Source organism: Pagrus major, chromosome 11 (genome assembly GCF_040436345.1).
Source record: "Pagrus major chromosome 11, Pma_NU_1.0".
In the NCBI taxonomy this organism is placed as follows: Eukaryota; Metazoa; Chordata; class Actinopteri; order Spariformes; family Sparidae; genus Pagrus; species Pagrus major.
Window position 1 is genome coordinate 16,153,418 of NC_133225.1, and position 21,111 is coordinate 16,174,528.

Sequence of the window (21,111 nt, forward strand, 5' to 3'; positions counted from 1 at the left end):
TATTTATTTTTTGTTTCCTAGATATAGAGTAGAATAAAGTTTTGTAAATCCCTGAACCTCCCTTGTGTGGAGCGCTTTATGTTGTTTGAGATTTCATAGCTAAGAATCCTCGATAGAGTAGATTAGTTTATTCAGTTTTTTGTTTCCTCTTCGGAGTGATTTTCTGTTTTTTATTGTTTTGTTCTCCCTGTAAATTACCTAGATAAGTTGAAGTTGATAGCCGGTTTGTTTCTCACTCGTTTCTTAAGAGCCGTGAAGCAATTCAAAGAAATAAAACCTGCTTGATCTGCATAACCCTCTGCATCTGAGTCCTTCTTTAAGTCCAGGCCTGACAAAAAGCTGCTCAGTGGCGCATAAAGCTAAAATGGCTCGACTTCCTGGCTATAAAATAACCTGGATCTTCCGTGTTGCGGGGCCCACAGAGCATAGGGCATAGAGGCTCACTCAGCCTCCGTACATGTTCCAACATGAGCTATCAGAGCCCGCACTGTAAGTCATCTAACAAACAGAAAACAAGTCAAAGGGAACAGATTTGTTGAAGCCTTTAATGAGATAAATGACAAATGATCAAAGCATTCCTTGAAAGTAACACAATTGAGTCATGATCAAATGGTCAGAGAGGGCTGACCCAGACTAAAAGTCCTGGCTGGTTGTCAGACTTGGGCAGTAGAGGGGGTGATATGTATAAAATCATCTATTACAGAATGTAATTTTATATCATGATAACAATATATCATATACTGTGATTTGACTTTTCAGAAATGTTATACCGTTTCTAGATAAAATATGTGGACTGGAATGTCTGTTATTGGTTCCTCGAGTGATTTAAATACCTGACAAATCCACATATTTCATCTCACAAATCCTGTCATTCCAATAATACCAATAAGCAGTCCTGCTCAGATGAGATATTTAAGGTACAGCTACCTCAGTAAATTCTCAACCAGTTACAGTAACTGTCATATCACCCAACCCTACTGGGCATATAAAGTCAATATACAGTATTTAGAATAAATGAAAATACATGTGGTGTGCTTCATTTCATGAGTCTTATCAAATGGAAGGGCTCATGTTAACACCCTGTAGCTCCAAATAGCCAATGAAATCAAACTCACCTCAAGTATTTGGAAATAAAGTCAAATAAAACTTATGCAATCCAGCTGGGGATGAACAAGGGGAGACAACGACAGGGGCAGGGATCTGGTGGTGGCAGGTGGGTGACCTAGCCCTTCGGAGCAGTGTACTGACGCAGGAGAGAGGAGATGGCGCTTGATTCAGTGACCTCCTCAGGGAGAGAGCCCTCCATGTCTTTGATGGACGGGTCGGCTCCAGCGTTCAGCAGGAGCTCCACGATGTCGGCAAACTCACACGCCGATGCTACGAAAGGAAGAAAGAGGGAAATAACGGCAGAGTTAGGATGAGAAGAAGACTGAAGGAGTAAGAGGACATAGGGCAGCTTTCCAGTGAAATATGTCAACATCAACTGGATGGGTTGGCACCAAATTTGGTGCAAACGTTCATGGTTCCCAGATGATGTATCCCAACGACTTTGATTCCAATGACTTTTACTCTAGGGTCATTAGGTTCACATTTGTGGGTTATCTCAACAACTTTTGGATGGATTGCCACAAAACGTGATGCAGACATTCTTGTAATAACTTTGGTGATTCCATAAGTTTGTATCTGGAAGCATCAACAGATCAATGTGCCCAGTCGAGTATGGATACCCGACCCACATCAAACAGGTACCAACATGCCGGGCTCCAACAAAGATTTAGAAATTATGTTCAGTTTGGGTTTGTTCAGTTGGCATTATTTGATAGGACAGGCAAAGGGTGGCAGGGAACGAGGAGAGAGAGGGAGGGCCACAGGTTGAAATCAAACCCTTGGCCACTGCGGCAAGGACACAGCCTCTGTAAATGGGCCTCATGCTCAAACTGAGCTCCTGGGTGCCCCAGATGCTCTTTTGCGTAAAACACAGTCACAGTCTACACTGTACATGTCTGTAATCAGGGTAACAGGTGACTTGTAACTGCATGACAGGGAAAGACAAACTCTGTGCATCAGCTTACATCAACTGCACCAGAAAAACAGAACACGTGTCACATTCGGGTCGGACTTCATTACTACTCTCATGGACTCTCTTGGACAGAAAGATGCGGCCTGAACTGCACTCCAGTGTCCAATACTTTGGTATATGACAAATCCCTGCAAATTAAATTACCTGTATTTTATGCTTAGTGCTAATTAGCGATTGTTAGTGTGCTAACACGCTAAATTAAGATTATAAACATGGTAAACGTTATACCTGTTAAACATCAACATGTTAAAGCAGCATTATGTAACTTTTTTAACTTAAATAACAGCTTCAAAATCATTTTGATGGTACAGTGTCTTTTAATAGGGTGAATGGTGTCTCTGTCTTAGTCACTCCGCCCCCCTAGCACTTGTTTATGCACTATGTAACTTCAGTGAGAGGGTAGGATCACAGCGTTACAGACATGTTTACTTCAACTTCAGTTTTCAACACATAACACTGTTATAACGTAATGAGTTTGGTTTGTAGTTAGCACCAACATTACGTCTGACAAATTATTACAGACCTGGGATTTGTATTTACGACAGTGGTGTTGCACTCAGAAACTGTGGGGGGCGCCCATGATGCTAACATGACTGTACACTCCTGTTGAAACTATGGACTGTTGTTATACTGTGTAACATTTTTTCTTATCTGGATAAATACCATAATTGTGAATTCGATGGATTACTACTGCTGTTATAATGGTGTGAACCAGGTTTGAGTAAATTTGACTCTTCTGCGTACTATAGTTTAATAAAGTCTGTACAGTGCTGCAGTTAATGAAAAGCCCATCTGCAGGCCCAGCACTGACACTGGCCTGGACCTGTGCTTCTCTCAAACACTTCATTTCTGCCCCATTGGCAATTTGTGCCCCACTAAAAGGGTCTTCTCTCTCTCTGTGTAAGGGGGGGAAGAAGAAGGGGAGGCTTGCACTTTCTTAACCCAGTTAGCAGGTCCCTGCTTTCCTGATGCACCTCTCGGCCCTCTGGCACCTTGCCCCCCCTCATCTCCTCTCTCTTGTTCTGAGTGCTCTTCTCTGTCGGTGTCAATCGCTCACTCCTTTTAAAGAGCCGGCTGTGTGCTGCGCCATGATCGCTGATGTCAGCAGCCGCGGTGATTGACAGTCAGGCCTTTTAACCTCCAGCCCAGGGGTGGCTGGCGAGCTGGCTGGCAGGAGTGTGTGTGCATGAGATATGATGATACATCGGAATGCATGCGTGTGTGTGTGTGTAAGCAAGTGTGTGTGTCTATGAAAAGCGTGAGGCGTGTGAGTGTCAAACACTATAAGAAAGCACTTATCTTACAGCCAAATCAGACTAACAGAGCTTGGCTTATTTTTCCAGCCACGCTTGCAGTCCTCCTCTTGTTGCTCTAAACAGTATTTTATTTAGCCAGTGGCGCGCGTGTGTGTACGCGTGGAGGGTGTCTCGCCTGGGCCTTGAGCTGTAAAAAGTGGCTGGCCCTCAGGGGAGCCGTAGAGGAGGAGAACAATTTATGGTGAGCAGTAAACCCTCAATTAATCACTTGCCAGCCACTGTGGCCCTGTGCAAAGAGAGGTGGGAATGAATTTTCATTCTCTGCTATTTGTCTCTTGGAGTTCATCGCTTATGTTTATTAGTCATCTTTTTATGCCCCATCCTCGGGGCTTCCTCTGCTGCTGAGAGCGTGTGTTTGTGTGTGTGCAGTTTGCCGGTGGGTGATGCAACATGCCCACTCCAAAGCCACCAACAGATGGTCCAGCCTCACACACACACACACACACATACACACAGAGGCTCAGAGGACAGGGGAACCGCCCCTCAGGGACGTGTGTGCTGGGGCACGAGAGGGTCAGGGGAGTCTAAGGACCAGTGCTGATTTCCTCTGGGAGGCCTGGCGATTATTACACACACACACGCAGAACAAAACCAGACAGGCATCCACACATACATACCAAAGGACGCACACTCACAGGCAGCCACAGGATACAACAGAGAGGAATAAAAAGAAACTGGGTGAAAGAAACTGTAGAACATAAATATGAGGAATGGAAGAGAGAGAGTGCGAGGAAGAGGAGGCAAGGATGACAAATTTGAGACAAATGTGGGCAAAGAGAGGGTGTGCACAGGAAACAAGGTGCTATATATAAATAGAGTGCACACACAGACGACATAATGATGTCAGTGTACGGTAAATGTGGATGGTTCCGTCCCAAAATGAAATATTCACCATTTGAAAAATAGACTCATACACTTACAAAAAGCTTTATAGCAGGAAAAAGAAAATACATTGTGCATTTTTTCAAACATTTTTGGAGAATAATAAAAGAGGCCTTCTTACCATAATGTAGTGCTGTTTGTCCTTCATTATCCTGCAAGACAAAAACAAGTTTTCACATCAACAGACCTGTGCCCAGTGGGAGAATAAAATACACCAGGGAGTGCAAATTCAAAGAAATATCAGAAATAAAAAATGAATCACATTTTTGCATGTAAGAGAAATTTCATTACTTTGCCCAAAGTTCCCAGGAAAACTTTCAGCTACTAGAACACCAATTACCTCCTACTTGTTGGTTGTGGACACAGGGTGCTGTGTTTTCATTGTACCAAAAGGTGGATTATGAGAAGATGAGATATTGATTTGAGAAACATGTGACCTGCAAAATCAAATCTTTCAACTTGACTTTCAGCTTTGATCAACCTGAACCAACGAGCTGCTGAAACTCAGCGTATTACAGCGGAGGTGCCTCCAGCATCATGTATCTAAACTCCAACATCAGACGAGTGACAGCCCCAGGTTCTATATCGGGTGCAAAATTAACTTTTTGCCCACTGGTGAATGGCTAGTGAATGTTCAAAATTTACCAGCCACCCAATAGAATACAATTGTTTATTTGGCTGGTGAATGAAGCAAAATCGACTAGACACTTGCATGTTTACCAGCATTTGGCTGATCTCAACCCAACACGACTTTTGTGCACATTCAACAATAGTATAGCATGATTAAAAAAAAAAAAAAACTCAACTGAATCTGTCAGTGTTTATAGTGAACTTTAATGTGGACTCCTTTTGCCAGCAATTTTTCCAGCTGTTTGTTCACACGTCCAGTGTAGTTCTTTGCACCAAGTGTTAGAAGTGTCAGAAATCCCTGAGATACCAGACTTGGAATTGGAGCTTGAAGGCTGAAGTGAGTGTCTCTCTCCCACTCCCCATATTTCATTATATTTTTGCATAATTTATCAAAACAAAAGTTGATATTAAAACCAAAATTTGGCTTCAACATAATTGTTAATTTAGTTTGTTTTCATGAGATTTGTTGACAATAAGAAAAATATAGAATTTTTACAGTTTTATCTTTGTGATGAATTAGCCGTGGAGGCTATACAACCCTGACAACCCTGAGCAGTTTAGGAATAATGGAGAGATGACCAAGTGTCGGAGGGTGACCAGAAAATCCTAGGTGGTCTTTCGTCTGCACATGTGTTAGTGGGTGCGTGTGTGCCGGTTGATATGTGGGTGTCTGTCTTCTGAACACTAAAAATGATACTTGGGTTCAAGGGGTCAATGGTAAAGATATATTTCTTCTTAGAAATGTGGATTGGGGACACACAATGTATGTGTGTGTGTGTGTGTGTGTGTGTGTGTGTGTGTGCAGGTGAAATAAGACACAATATATGACAGGCATCATCAACAGGAGATTCAGCTCTTAATCACTGTTCCAGCCTGCCTTTGCACCTCATAATGATGATAAATGGTCAAACTGTTGCCTCCACTCTCCGTTGTTGAGCCAAGAACAAAAGGTTTCAAACTCTCAGAGGCAGATTAAAAGCCAGCAGGCGCAGTGACATTTCTTTCAGTGCCGAAAAATGTCACTGCGGTGGAAATACTTCCAAATTACTCAAACTGTTATGGTGAAATTATTCATTAGGCTCTCCACCTTTGCCCTTCTAACAGAACATCCTCTCAGGCACCTTCTTCTTTTGGTTACCTCCATGTCCTTTCTCTTCTCTCTTCCAATCCTTCCTCCTCCTCTTCTTCTGACCTCTCTCTCCACCTAACCACACCTCCCTCATCTCTTTTCTTCCATCATCTCACCCACCGTCACCCTTCCTTTTCCTCTACACCCACCTCTCTCTCTCTTTCCATTCAGTCTTCTCTTCAGTCTTATTCCTTTTCAGTCCCTCCTTCCCCTTTTCCTTCTTCGTCCCTTTCCTGTCTTCCTTCTCTAGCTGGGCCCAGTGCAGAGTGAGCCTATTGTTGTGTTTCTCTCTCCCTCTCTTTCTCTCAAGGGCAGCACTTCAGGGACCTGCTGATTGGATTAGAGCTTTCTATTCCCTCTGGGTGGATCACAGATCACAGATGCAAATCGCCACCAGCGTGGAAAGCGTGCCGTAGTTAACCCAAGACAACAATGCCGTCTGTCTGCGAGTCAAATCGCAACCTGTGATGTGTTGCGTACATTGTGTCTGTCTCTCACAATGATTCAAAAGAGAGAGAGAAAGAGACGGCAGGTAGAACTGTGCGATACAATTGTGTGGAGGGGGGAATTTTACCTTTCAGGATATTTATGAAAATATAAAAAGAGGGATGTTCTGCCATATTTAGAAAACCACAAGGAAAAAAACATTTTCAACACAGATTTTTCTCTTAACGTTTCAGCATAGTACCTCTACACACACACACACACACACACACACACACACACACACACACACACACATTCACTTCAGTCACTTTAAACTCAGATCACTTTACCTGAGACGTTACATAGACTTACTTGCCTAACCCTAACCTGACCACTGACCCAAAATCAGCCTTTTCCCAAATAGGAACACAGCTGTGTCCCTAGTTGGAAAACCGGTCCCCAACTAACCGGTCTTTAGTCTAATGTCCTCTAATATAGCCTAAGTCAGAAACACGCACACACACACACAGGTTAACATAGGTCACTTTTGGGGACATTATTAACCTTAACTACTGACCCAAAATCAACTTTTGTCAGCTTTTGTCCCCAGTTGGAAAACCGGTCCCCAGCTAACCGGTCTTTAGTCTAGTCTCCCCTGAAGTAGCCTAAGTCGGACACACACGCACATAACGCATGCACACATACATGCACACAAAGCCTCAGCACAATGAGACAGTGACAGATGTTTACAGCCGGGGCCAAGTGAAAGACCTTAATGCACACAAATACATACAGTCATAATTAAAGTGTAAGGGGTTTAAGCCCTAATCTAAAGCGGTCGCTAATCTGCGGGCCGTTGTTCAACAAGCACACACACACACACACACGTACACACACACACACACACACACGCAAAGTAAGAATGAGTATGTGTAAAAAAATGCGCCTTACCTAACATTCAGTACAAAACTGACAGATGAAGGAAAAGAGAAACTACAGATACACCTGCATGTTTGTGGGGAAATATGGTGAGTGTACGTGCACAGCGTACATGCTTCGTGCATGTTCATGTGAGGGGTCAGCGGCCTGTCCTCTCAGCGTTCCCTAATGCCCCTGCGTCCTGGACGGAGGCTTGATGGAATCACAGGAAATTGGATTGTCTTCCATTTGCTTTGGAGGCAGCCTGGAAGAGACACTCCCTCCCCTCCCATCCCACCCCCATCCCACCACTCACCCCCAATACCTGCAATACCCCCTGTTCCCATCCCATTACTGAGACATGTCGCACCGAACCCCCTGCTTTTACATGTCATCCAAAGTTTCCCCTTGCGGTGCAGAAATGCTGGGCTGGATGTCAGCAGAGTGCTCAATAAAGCAGCTGCTTGCACAATACCACCAGCAGCAGCAGCAGCAGCAGCAGAGATCCAGCACTGTGTAGCGTATCACCCTAATGGGGTGGAGCAATATGCTTAGGAGCAGCATGGATAGGGATTGATCTATTAGTACAATTGCAGTTTTGCTGAATTTAAGTCGCACCGATCTATCATTTCTACCACACGAATGATGTGAAGCAAGATGGATGGACGAAAAAGACAGCAGATCAAGGATGTGGAGACATATGAGCACATAGTTTCTCTTTCTTTGGACTAGTTAGAGTATTATTTCAGATCTATAAAGGAATAAAACTAAAAAAAATAAGACAGACACTAAATGACTATGTCTACATATTTGTGTCTTGTTCAGTCAAATTATCCGTGAAGAGTTCAGGAACGACCATGCAACCCAGAGTCAGACTGACAATAAAACATTAACTGTGCAGTAACTCTGTTTATCTGCAGGGAACACACAATGGGACTGTCACAGATGCTCGCTTCTGGAAAGTGCTTTAACTTGTTTTTCTACAGTCTGCCTTTGCAGACCTCAAATGACAGGGCAAGACAACTCCAAAGCTCGACCCGAACTGTTTGACACCAGCACTGAGTGGAGGGATCAAGAGCATATCAGAAGTGGAAAGTTAACTCTGTCTGGGGACACAAATAGGGCAGAGGTCCCTTGAGTCAATCTTTGTTCGAAACTAGGTCTGCATTTCACTCTGTTTGTCTGTGTCCAAGCCAGAAAGTAGACTGTGGCCTGAGTTTAAAGGTATCTTCAAATCCAACACCAGCTGCAGTATAAGAGACTGACACAGTGTGTGCGTGTGTGTGTCCTTTTCTTTTTCCTCCTCTTTCTTAAAAGAAAAAGCAAGAAAAATGCTATCTGTGTCGCCCTGTTTGTTCTGTGTGGCATCTTTCTACCATCTATTAATTAGTAAGAATTGTGTTATTTTCAATAGTAACTATAATTAAAGCGGTACAGAACATTATTGGCACACAATGCCTTCATCAGTGTCTTTCACTAACAAATGTTTTGTCTGGAATAGAAAAAATACTACTTAAAAGGTGCTGGAATTTAGCATCAATAAATCATGACTAGTCATTTTGAGACATTAGTGTAATTACTGTAAACAATCAAGTCCTTAATCAAGATGATTGGCATTCATCTTGGCGACATCACAAAACAAGAGGAGCGTTTTAGTCTTTTAGAAGGAGCAGCAGAGTTTTTTGTTACGGGGGAGATGAGTGGATTATCTGCAAACCTGAAAGAAAAACTTCCAACATGTTTCTTAAAAAGGTGCAACCATTACAGCTGAATATAAAAAGGCTAATGTAGTTTCTCTAATGACCACTCGCTGACTGTATTAAAACACACATAAAGGCTTCTCTTTCTTTGTTCTGCAAATCCAACACTCGCTTTGCATGGAACTTAAACTCTGCTAGATCTATTTCTTTCTCACTATCATATACTCTCTTCAGCAAACTTTCTCTGGCCTTTTCTTCCTCTCTTTCTTTCCCCGCCTCCCCCCTTTTCTCCCCTTACTGTCCCTGACAGCAACATTAAACAAGTGGGGAAAAATGGACAAGCAATTATGATTTATGATCAATGCATGCAGCAGCTGCTGACTTTTATAATGACAGTGGTCGGGGGAGGGAGAGAGAGGGGATGAGTGTGTGTGTGTGTGTGTGTGTGTGTGTGTGTGTATCAGTCTCCGGGGTGCGTGTGGGGAAGATGAGGGGTGAATCGATAGGCGACTGGGATCATTGGTATGCAGATTCCAGCAGATAGCATTATGATGAGCAGGTGCCATTAATCAGAGAGCAGAACACAGATCTGAGTAAGATGGAGGAGACGAAGACCTCCTTCATCAGGTCCCATCTATAACTGGCGCAGCTACAGTGGCACCAACATCATGGACCAGACAGAACCAACTTACAGCACCATATTGGTGATTATGCACTTTTTAAGTTTTGGTTGATTATAAATAGCATTTTACAAGTACATACAATAGGATTGCATGAAGTCATGCAGGTTTCAGAATAGCAAGAAAATGAACTTGCAGCCACTTGATGTATGTTATCTATTAGGGATGAGCTAATACACCATTATCTGCATCTGTTCAACCAACTGAATTATCTGTATCCATACTCATAATAGGTGAGGTTTAAACCAGGAGTGGGTGGGACTAACTGGAATTTGTTAATTATCTCCACCAAGGAGGTTATGTGTTTGTTTGTTTGTTTGTTTGTTGGTTTGTCAGCAGGATTACAAAAAACTACTGAACAGATTTCCATGAAACATGAAGGGAGTATGGGTCTTGGCCCAGAATAGACCCCATTAACTTTTGGTGCAGATCCAGATAAAAGGGACAGATCCAGGAATTTTTCTCACACTTTTTTTCACATTACGAGATAGGGCGTTTTACAATATTTTCATTAATTTTACAGGAAACATGGATCATGATGAAAAAACTGGTGAATTTAGGTGGCTGCTATCTATTAGTGAGTGCAGAAGGGGACTGCTGGGCCTTGGCGGAGGTATGCGCTCTAATGAGTGTCATTCAAGCATTATTTATTAGAAGACTATTGACAGAAGAGCCTCAGAATTAATGATATTTACACATTCTACTCGGATGGCACATGTACTCATTAAGAGAAATTATCTGTACCGAGTACTTGCTCAACCCTATAGTCTGTAACAGAGAACATTGAGTCTGTTTCAGTTCATTGTTAGAGTTATATTATTGCCACATAAATGCCCAGGTGTGGGTGATGCATTTGAGGAAACACTCTTTGGAGAAAAGTCCACCAAATTCATGATGTCCATGTCATTGTAAAACATGTTACACAGCAGCCAACTCATGTGTAATGTGAACTAAAGATGATTTATAATGAATGCACATGCAGAATCATCACTGAAATCCCTTGAGGCAGCTACAAAGCTATCACACAAACACATGTACATGCACGAGTCTGCCCTATGTTTGCTGTGTATAGCTCTGTGTGTTTGTGTGTGTGAGAGCTGGGAAGGCCCCCTGTGTTAAAAGGATCTGCAGACCGGGGCCAGCCCTAATTGAATCTGGGTCTCCTCTCTGAGCAGGGAGAGGTAACCTTGCCACTCAGCGTGTGAGCACTGCCACCCACGGTCAAATTAGCCTGACGCCAAAACTCACTGTCCTTCACACAGCCTGGGAGTGTCCTTCAGTGCCCCGGTGGTCCCCGATCCCTTCCACCCCGCTTACACCCATCGCTGCCATCACAACCTCATAGTTTGGTGAGGAAATCCTGAATGAGTCACAGGTCCAGAGCTGTCAGAGGTCCTGGAGGATGCCAGGGATTATAGAGATGTATTGTGTCAGAGTTGAACAGGCCGAAAAGTGTGATACACCTGATTTCAGCACAGGTCGCCCACCCCAAAACAACTCCTGAACAAATGCTAACATGAGTATCTAAAGCCATGCTAAATATTGGCCTCCTTTAAAAGCCTACACGTTTACCCACAATACTCACACTAGACAAAAGAAGCCTCTCTTTTCCTTTACATCTCTCTCTTCTCTCCAACCCTGTTCTCATCATGCACATCTTTCCTCCCCTCCCCGTGTCGCCAAGCTCGTTTGTTCCCGTGGGACACCTTAGCCTCCATTAAAGCCATCAGAGAGGAGGATAGGGTTGAGACTAAGAATTAACATCGCCCGAGGCCCCCGTCTGTCCTCCTGCGGCTCATCGATGATGTTTAAAAAGAAATATATGAAATAAATAAATACATAAAAGAGTGTAATCTGAAAATCAATGGCCAGGCGGCGGGGGCTGCGGCTGAGGCATTTGGAGTGAGGGACTCATAAAGCTGAGTACTGCGGGAGACTGATGGAAGGCAAAACACTTACTTTGTTTATTCTCTCTCCTCACCCCCGTCCCCTCCCCTCGCTGTCTGTATCCAGCTCTCACTCTCTCACTCCTCACTCCCCCCTCTTTCTGTCTGAAATGGTCGAGGACAGCTTTAATGCTCCTGACAATTTATGTGGATGGTTAAGAACGATGGAAATCAAATAGTTGAGTGTAGGCAAGGCCCAGTGAGTGGCCAATAAGAAAGAAACAACAGCTGATGATGGCAAAGAGGACTGTTACCTGCTAGAATGGCTCTTTAGGCTGCACTATTACTGTCAAGTCGCTGGCTCTTTTCTGAGTGCTCATATTATAGATTCATAACTGTATCTATGTCCAATAGGCCCTTTTAACACAGCGCGGCAACAGCTCTCATTTCATCGAGTCGAGCTAATGTGCAGCAAGTACTAAACATGAATCCTGTAAGAGCACCTTACAGTGTGACTTGTAAAATGTCAAGTGGTGTGTGTGTGTGTGTGTGTGTGTGTGTGCCTATGGTGCCTTTTATGTGTGTGTATTATACTTTTCTGAGGTGTGTCCTGATTCCTTTTTGCCTGAAAATGGTAACCTTTTAAAGAACTGCCTGACAGATTTAATCATCCAAAAGAAAAACAAATAAACATCAGAAATGCTAAAAGAAACTTGACTAAATGCAGGAGCAATAAATTCTCCTTGTGCGGCTGCTGGATTCAGGAGATCATGTGATCATGTGAGCTCGCAAATCCATCTCGCCAGGCTTTAAGCGATGTGCTTGTGGCTGAGCACAGAGGCGTTGAACCAATCAGTGTTCTTTGAGGAACTACTACCAGCTACGGGGGTGATTATGGTGTGACGACCAGCGAGAGAAAGGACTGTTCATTCGAAAACGACAATGGCGGCTCCTCAAGAGGTCAGCGTAGGTGCTGCTAGCATCTATCAAAACTGGAGAGTTAATTTGTTAAAAGAAGAGCAAATAATGGTCCCGAGGCTTTTTTTGATGGAGAAGATATTTTCTCTCTCCTACCGACTGACTTCCTTTAAAGTTTGATTTACCAACTGGCTCCTCTGGTGGTAACGCTCTCCTGCTGTTACTCTGATTTAGTCTGTTTTGAAGCAGTCATCTTGGCTTTTAGGAGCCAGATGTGACTATATTTGTAGGGTGGAGCTGGGGAGGATACTGACTGGATCTGACTAAGAATCCAAGACACGTCTGGGTCTGAAAGGTAGCCATACTCTAAAGCATACCCTACTTTAACGTCTATTTTACTCTAAATGGAACAAGAGAGACCAACACCAGGCAAGCACGCCAAGAATGCGTCTGAACACCGCCAACTTTGCATTATTAGCGTTGGCTAATAATGAATTTCCACTGGGGATGACTGGACTGATTTGAGCTAGCCGCGAGCTATAGTTCACTAAATCAATGTTACCATTACGCCGCTGGTAGATGATGTTGTCTGCCAAAGAAATTAAATGTTTTTGTAAACATAAATGACAAAATCTCAGAAAAATTGATTGTATTGGGAACTGATTTTGAATAAAATCTTGAAATTGGCTATGCTTTGTCCGACTCGCTCATCTTATCTGACCGGTACAACAAGTGAACACAGCTAGTGGAAGCTTGCTTACTTGCTTTGTTACATTCCCCACTAGACCCAGAGAGGTGGTAGGGACACGTGCCAGGGAGAAATAAAATATTAAACAAATCAACATTGTGTGAAAATATATATTGTCATATCGCCCAAATCTAACAAGTATCCATCTTATATCTTTGTTTACCCGCACTATTTCTCTCTCCATCCTATTTTACTCTCCGATTCCTTGATAATTTCCGTCTTCTTACTTTCCCACCTTGCTGGCTTCTTTTTCTTAAAGACCCTATACATTCTGGGGAGGTTGCACAATTACACACACACACACACACACAAACACACAGACATACACACACGCAAACACACATGCGCACACACAATTATGACGAATCTGGCTGGATATTTGTTATGACTGGCCTGACTGAGCCATTAGTTATAGGAGGCAGTGCTGGGAAAGGGGAGGGATACAAACGTGTAATAATGCCTCCACCATAGAATTTCAATCAACCACCATGGTGTGTGTGTGTGTGTGTGTGTGTGTGTGTGTGTGTGTGTGTGTGTGTGTGTTTAGCACTTTGATCACACAAGTAGTTGACACCACAGTAGAGGACACAGATGAGAGGGTTCAGTGTTGGCAACAACAGCAGACCGAGCTTGAATTTAAAAAGCTCTAAAATGCCACAGTAGAGCTGTGCATTTAATTTTTTGATGAATGTTGCAACTTCAGTATGATATATAATGAATATCGATAAGGTTTATTATGCTCTTTCATGAGCAATGTGCATGAACAGATGCTAATGCTTCAGATTTGTTCATTTTGATTAAAATGAAATATTTTCCCTGACATGCTTTTTGATTTGTGAGCTGAGGATTTGGCACAAACTGAGAAAACTTTATGGCAGCCGTCTTAAACACTTTGAGAAAAAAAGGCAGTCTTATGCTATTTGGTAATTGCAGTGGTCCATATTTATAAAGTCTGACGTTTTATATTTTTTCCATTTATTCAACATGCAGTACATCTGCACTATTTCAGAGCAACACTGGATTATTAAACTCATTAGCGAGGTACAACAGTTTTCTTCAAGAGTGGCAGAAATGCTCAAACGTTTGAGAGTTTGCAGCTTAACTCTTTTATCAGATTTAATTAACAAGATCAAGATTGATTTAAGATTGCACTATCTTTGGCTCTCATTGGGCACTGGAAAACTGTGATAGGCATTTTTCACTATTTTTGGATGTTTTACAGGCTCACAGATTAATTGATTACATTTAATAGATTGACTTATGATGAAAATAGCTATTGGTTGTAGCCTGAACTGGTGAAGCAGCCTTGGCTTTAACCGTGAATTTACCTCAAGATGATATTAACACTTTATTATTCACATCAGCTAAACAAACATTTTGATTGGATCCTAAAAATCTGGATATTAAAGAATTGTCACCAAGATCTGTGTTGTGTGTGACGCTTTACACTTCAAAAATGTACACGTCAGAACTCTGTGTTAAATGAACTACAGTATGTATCGAACACTGTTGCTATCTGCCTTTTGAACTTTAATGTCTCGTCACTTATCAGCCAATATTTACGCTGATATCTACATTATCTCATATCTGACGGTATACCAGCCTGGCTGACTTATTGAGCAAGATCTAGAAGTTAACAATGGACATTGAAAATGCGACTGTTTGCTTCATAAGTGTTATGAAATATAATGATTTATTTTATCATAAAATATTGCAAATTATGTTCAGAGCAAAATCAAACTCACTCCCTGACAACAAGAGAGTAAATATGATCTGAGAGATGTTTGTAAGTTTGAGGTACAAAAAGCAATGATTTTTTTGTTGTTGTTTTCCTTCATATTTCTGGTTGCTTAAACTGATGCGAGAATGTAGAGTAAGCATAAATATAAGCATTATAAGAAGTAGTTGGGGTGTCACACGCAGTCATTATTCAGCGTTTGACTCCATTATATAGGCGAGTCCACCCACACAGCTCACATCGATATCAAATCAGTGGATCCATACCTTAAAAGAGAGTTTGCCATTACAAATCAGCCATGCTGTCGGCTATATACAGAGCGCCCTGTGTGTTTTACACACAGGCCAACAAACACAAACTGTAGACTTGTGAAATTTTGTACACATCGGTCTTAGATAATAAAACTGTACATTTTAGGAATGTCAGAGGATACTCCAGTGTGACACACACTGCTCAGATATCCCTGCAGGTTCTACATGCAGACTACGTGTACGAGACTTGTTGTGCTCTCTAGCCACCAATTGTAGGCTGCCCAGTCAGATATTTATTACTATTGATCTAGCTGGTCCTGGCTGGAGACTTTTGTTCTGCCGGCTCGAGGCTCTGACCTCAATTAAGTTATGAATTTCTATCTGATAGACTGGGAGCGCTTGGGGCCTGCCGTGGCCGTGCTACCACGCTGGATTAATTAGAATTAGCGGTGCTGCGAGTCGCCCTCCCCGCCTCATGGATCATGTTGTTTTAATACAAAGTAGAGGCGGAGAGGCAAGGGAGGGATGGAGTGAAGGGGATGGGAGCTCGGGGGGGGGAGTGATGAGGAGAGGGGAAAGAGAGAGAGGCAGACAGAAAGGCAAAAAAAAAAAAAAGCAGGCATGAGTCGAGTAAAAGCATGTGAGACATGTCCATGTTACTTTAAACCTTAACGATGTTTCCTTCCTGACATTGTGTCTGTGTTGTGTTAACCTGCATCTCACCTGTCCTTCCTCTTTGTCACACTAATCCCACCTTTGTCACTCACCCTCTCAGTGCTCAGTCGCACATTGTGTAAATCCACTCTGGCCCTGCCTTTTCGACTCCAGTTTCCCTGAACGGGCACGTCCTTTCTATTAATGCATATCTCCATGGCAACCCTACAGCTTGTTGGTAGGGTTAGAGGAAGGTTTGGGATTTCCTCCTGGAAACCAAAAGTTGTGTGTGTGTGGGATGAGGCTTAACTGTGGGTGTGGGATTACACCGTCTGGACAGAGAATGACCACAGGGAGAACAGACACACACAAAAACACGTCTAGACCAATGAAAGGACAAAACTCCTCAACTGTAGGTCACACAAAAGGAAACATTATTAATTAAAATCAACAAATATACAAGATTCCCAGATTATGACTGAGCCATCTTTTTTTTTTAAAGAAACAGTTTGAGAAACTGGCTTATTTGCTTTCGCTAAGAAGAATTAGATGAGAAGACTGAGACTGAGACAATATGAAACTACAGCCAGACCACAGCAGGGAGAAACACCCAGTCTGGCTCTATAAAAGCTTAATTAAATCTGCCTACTGGCATGTTCAGCAATTAGCAGGTTGTATCATATATGTTTGTTTAATCTGTACAAAAAGAACTTATAATGTGTGAAAAAACAAAAACAAAAAAAAAACTGTTTCTGGCCAAGAAAAAGTCTGGCTGATGCAGTTTTGCATCTTTTTGTCATTTCTCTTCTGGAGCATCTTCTGTGTCTCCTGTAGACAGACAAACTTTGTCGTAAAACATTTTTAACTAAATCAGGTCAGTTACCTGGAATCACAACTGGATATTGTTGGAAATATGTTGATTTCTGTAAAATGTAAAGATGGAGAAATTGAGGTTCTCTCTTAGAAACTTTGATAAAATATGGATACCGCTTTTTATCTCTGATAGACACTGTAGATATTATGCCCGATAGGTCAGATGACTGAGTCTGTTTAAATTGTATAATTTGGTCATTTCTTATTTTGCTTATTTAAAAAAAACAAACAAACATTTTTTTCTTTATTTAATTAATTGTTCACTTTTTTTCTGTTTTGCTCGATGCCTGGGGCTGCGGTCGGCCAGGGGACCAGACCAAAAAAAAAGTGTTCTGTTTCTGTCTTTTTCTATTCTTTTTGAATGTACAACTACGCTGTCAATGCTCAATAACAATATATTTAATTTTTTTTATTTTAATAAACATAGATTCAGTACCTATATGAAAATAGCACTTTTCTTCATGACTCACATCCAGGAATATACATTTTTTTTTAATTACATATCTTTAATCTGCTTAACAAACCTACTGAACGCCTCTGTTCGATCGTGTGTTAATACAAAGCAGCTGCAGAAGTATTTTGATTAACAAAATAAAATCTAAAATGAGCAAATTTAGACATCCAAATTTCCATGTGACAAAAATCCCTACGATCTGATTGAAAGCTGTAAAACAGATACTCAACGGAGCCTGTGGTGAGATTATTTTGTCCACAGAAAAATTATGATTAATATTATATCTGATCAGAATAAATTAAACAGGAATATGAGCTAATATTCGATGCCAGCTATCGGCATATATGTTGGTCATTACCCATAAAAGTTTGATTCAGCACTTTATTCGTAGCGTCTTTAAAACAAAAGATGACCAAACTCTAATTAGTGATGACTTTGTGCTGTGAGATCTGTTTTTTTCACTGATATGATGGAATGTCCTAAACTTAAGCCTCATTAATGCTCGCACACAAAATATAAGTCCAGTGTTTAAGCCTTAATTTCCATTATTACGTTAAGTGAGCTTTTACTGCCATCTTTCCCACAGTTTGTGCCGACTGCCCCACTTTCTCTGTGTGTGTGAGCTGAGGGAGCAGTGGTGAGGATGGGTGGAGGTGGGGGTGGGGTTTAATGTACAGTAGCAACACCAGGGCCTGAGCTACAATTGGCAGGTGGCAGAGCTGCGATCTGTGTTTTCAAACACACACACACAGCTACCTATTGTCGTCCCTCGCTGCCTTGATCCAGGATTAACTATCAAACGAGCCCTTAATGCAGGTTACCAGGGTTTGGGAACACTTCTCTAAAACAATCAGTTGATTAAATCAAACGATTTTCCTCCTCTGCCAAGCAAATAATAATACTTTTTGTTTAAACTCTCAAGTCCCCCCTCCCTCTTTTTTAATCAACAAATTAAGCATAAATCATGTTTGATCTTTATTTACTGGTTGCTCGGCAGTTGGTAGAGGTCAAGAGAGATTACTGGTCGCTGTAATAGCTTGCAAACAACCCAAACATTCCTCTATGCCTCTCATGAACACACAAACAACCTCCCATACTCTTTGTTTTATGTGACAGACGAATAAAGCAGCTGGTCAAAATTTTAGCTTTCTCTAATATTACAGAACGCTACTTATTTCCTTTCCTACACTTCTTCCTCATCGTCTTTCCTCGTTGACTTAACCCCAAGAAAAACAAAACAAAAGGATGTTCGAGCAGGTTCTAATGAGAAGCATATCGCTCTGTAAGCTTTACACAGTGAGATAATTTGGCATTGCGACAGAGTGGTGTGATTTAGCTGACTATATTTTTCTCTCAGCCACCTCTTTGCCACCTCATAAATCTGCTCCCAGTAACTCCGCTGCAGAGGTCCAGTGTCTTTAATATTCAGTCATCTTTACAGCCAGCTTCCTCTAACACCTGAGAGACGTGCAGGTGGAAAGGTCCAGATGACATGAATGCACAAGCACTCCCTTTGAAACATTATCTTAGGTTTTAATTGCTTCACGCACACATATTTGCTCATTTTCAAAAGCAGAACAGGATTGAAAATAATTGAAATACACCTGAAATCTCGAGATTATTGTCATCTTCTGTCTGTTTGCTGCAATACAAAAGTTTTAAGATAAAAGATTGACTCATTTCCCTCCATGTTTTAATATGAAAAGCGGTAAAATCAGACAAAACTCTAAAAGTCTACTCAAGTTCAGCCATCCATCATCACTACCTGGCCAAAGATTTATGTTTGCATCTTTGACTGCTGAAAAATCTTGGCACATGGGGAATATTAATTTATACTGTAATGACAGATACACGACTGTAAATACATCTTACAAAAGGACAAAAGCCTCTGTCTATACATCAATCCTCCCTCCTCTGCTGTCATTATCTTGATATGGCTCTAAATCATTAGTGAAGTGTTTTGTAGTTATCCCACTGTTAAGTCTTTTATGAACCATTCGCCGCAAATCCACCCCGTCCCTGTGGGCATTCAAAACAAAAAGGGGCCACGCATGACCACAAAAGAGAAAGTCATTTGTGAAATGTCCTGATTATGTGGGTTGTGCAACGTAAAACAATTTGCCTGATTACTTCCAATTGATTCGGCCTTTACAGTTAAAGCCTCAGCATGCAGCCCGGTGAACTGCACTGTGTCGTGCCTGCTGGGCAGGGAAGAGGAGTAATTTCTCCGATGTGCAGCTGAGCCAGCTTACCGCCAGAGCTAAAGCCTCCTGGATGCTGCTAAACCTCTGGGAGGCTAAAGACTAGGCTAGCTACCAGCTAACTCTGTCTGCTAAAGCTCTGGGGGATTTGTCTGTGGGACAAAGTGAATTAAAGGTGACCTTCTGGAAGGGATGGAGAGAGAAGAGAGAATGGCAATAGGGATGCTGGAGATGTCACTTTTGGCCTTTTTACATGTGCACTTCTAAAACAAAAACCAGCTTCAAGACTTCCTGGTGGAAGAAAAAGGTTCAGCTCATCTTTGTTCTTTGGCAGAGTGACATATTCAAGATGTCAGAATGAACTGGTCTCTGATGGACAGAAACGAGAGCACAAACCAACCCTTGTTTCTGAGTTAAGTGTTATTGAAAAAACTGTGCACTGCATGAATGTTTATGTTCTTCCACCACCTAAAAAAACTCCAGCTCTCCAGTTTAGTAATTAATGCGATTATAGGGGTGTAATCTAATAACGTAATAGATATCTGAAGTCCCGCTCCAGTTCTGGGCAAGTCGCTGTTCCACAATGTATTTTCCCACAGAGGATTTCTTTCATCGATCTTTTTGAAGAGCTGAAAGCTAATACTGGTGTTTTCAGTCTATATAACATAGGTCAAAAACTCATGGGAGCTGTTGTTGAATGCAAACAAAACAAATGCTGCTATGTCTTTGATAAGAATGAAACTAGAACGTGTGACAGCCTGAAGTTGGTGTGTGACTTTGGTTCTCCAAAGCCAATAACTCCAAGTAAGACATTCCAGGTAAACAAAGAAGTTGTCGTACACTTTCAAAAAAGAGAGGCTCATTTTGCTTCCGCTCATTAATTTACCAATAAATTATCACATCAATCACCAACTCAAATTAATTTTAGTTCGGGGTTTATCAGAGGATCCTCTCTTCTGACAGAGATGCTTCAAATCTCCTTTCACACATTCAAACCGCTCTAATGATGGGGATGGTATCAGCAAACAAACGCATTCTTTAAGACTGGAAGACACCAACTCCGCCATGCTTTAGAAAATGGTTGCCTGAACTTCTTTCCATTATGCACATGGAGAAACTGGGATCATAAATATCATCAGAATCCACAGGTCCCTTTGTTTGCAACATTTGGACTCAATCTGACAGCATTTGTATTGATATACATGTACTCACCCAACTCATGACGGTTGCATTTAACAGTCACTTGTGGATGACATGTACTGCCATAAGCTTTTGTGTCCTTGAAATGTGAAGATGAACTCCTTTGTCAGATTGCTGATAAAATGAACTAATTAAAAAAATTTCTCTCATCTTCTCTCTGTCCGTACTCACACACACATCACAATTAAAAATCCTATAAACAATAAAATAATATTTATTTTAAATGTTTCTATGAGCGCAGTAATGTCACTGCAGCAAATATCGCGGCACATTTGAGCAGCAAAACTAACAGGTGTAGTTATAAACTTGACAGGACAGAGGAAACTCTCCAGAGGAAACAGAATTAAACGTTTAGCTTCTGAAATAAATATTTTCAGGTTTAGGCACAAACTGAAAGCACTATCTGGCTGCCTAAACCAGATTTTCC

The 21,111-nt window shown here is 41.8% G+C and overlaps 1 protein-coding gene across 1 annotated transcript in view; it reads right to left on the reverse strand.

Moving 5' to 3' along the window:
* Window positions 1-527: 527 nt before the first annotated feature.
* acbd6 (acyl-CoA binding domain containing 6) overlaps window positions 528-21,111 on the reverse strand; it is a 37,274-nt gene continuing 16,690 nt past the window's right edge. Inside the window, exons 7-8 of the mRNA XM_073476867.1 lie at window positions 4,400-4,430; window positions 528-1,377 (exon numbers count right to left, since the gene is read on the reverse strand). Of these exons, the coding sequence (XP_073332968.1) occupies window positions 1,223-1,377; window positions 4,400-4,430 (186 nt within the window). The 3' untranslated portion in view covers window positions 528-1,222. The remainder of the gene's footprint in view (window positions 1,378-4,399; window positions 4,431-21,111) is intronic.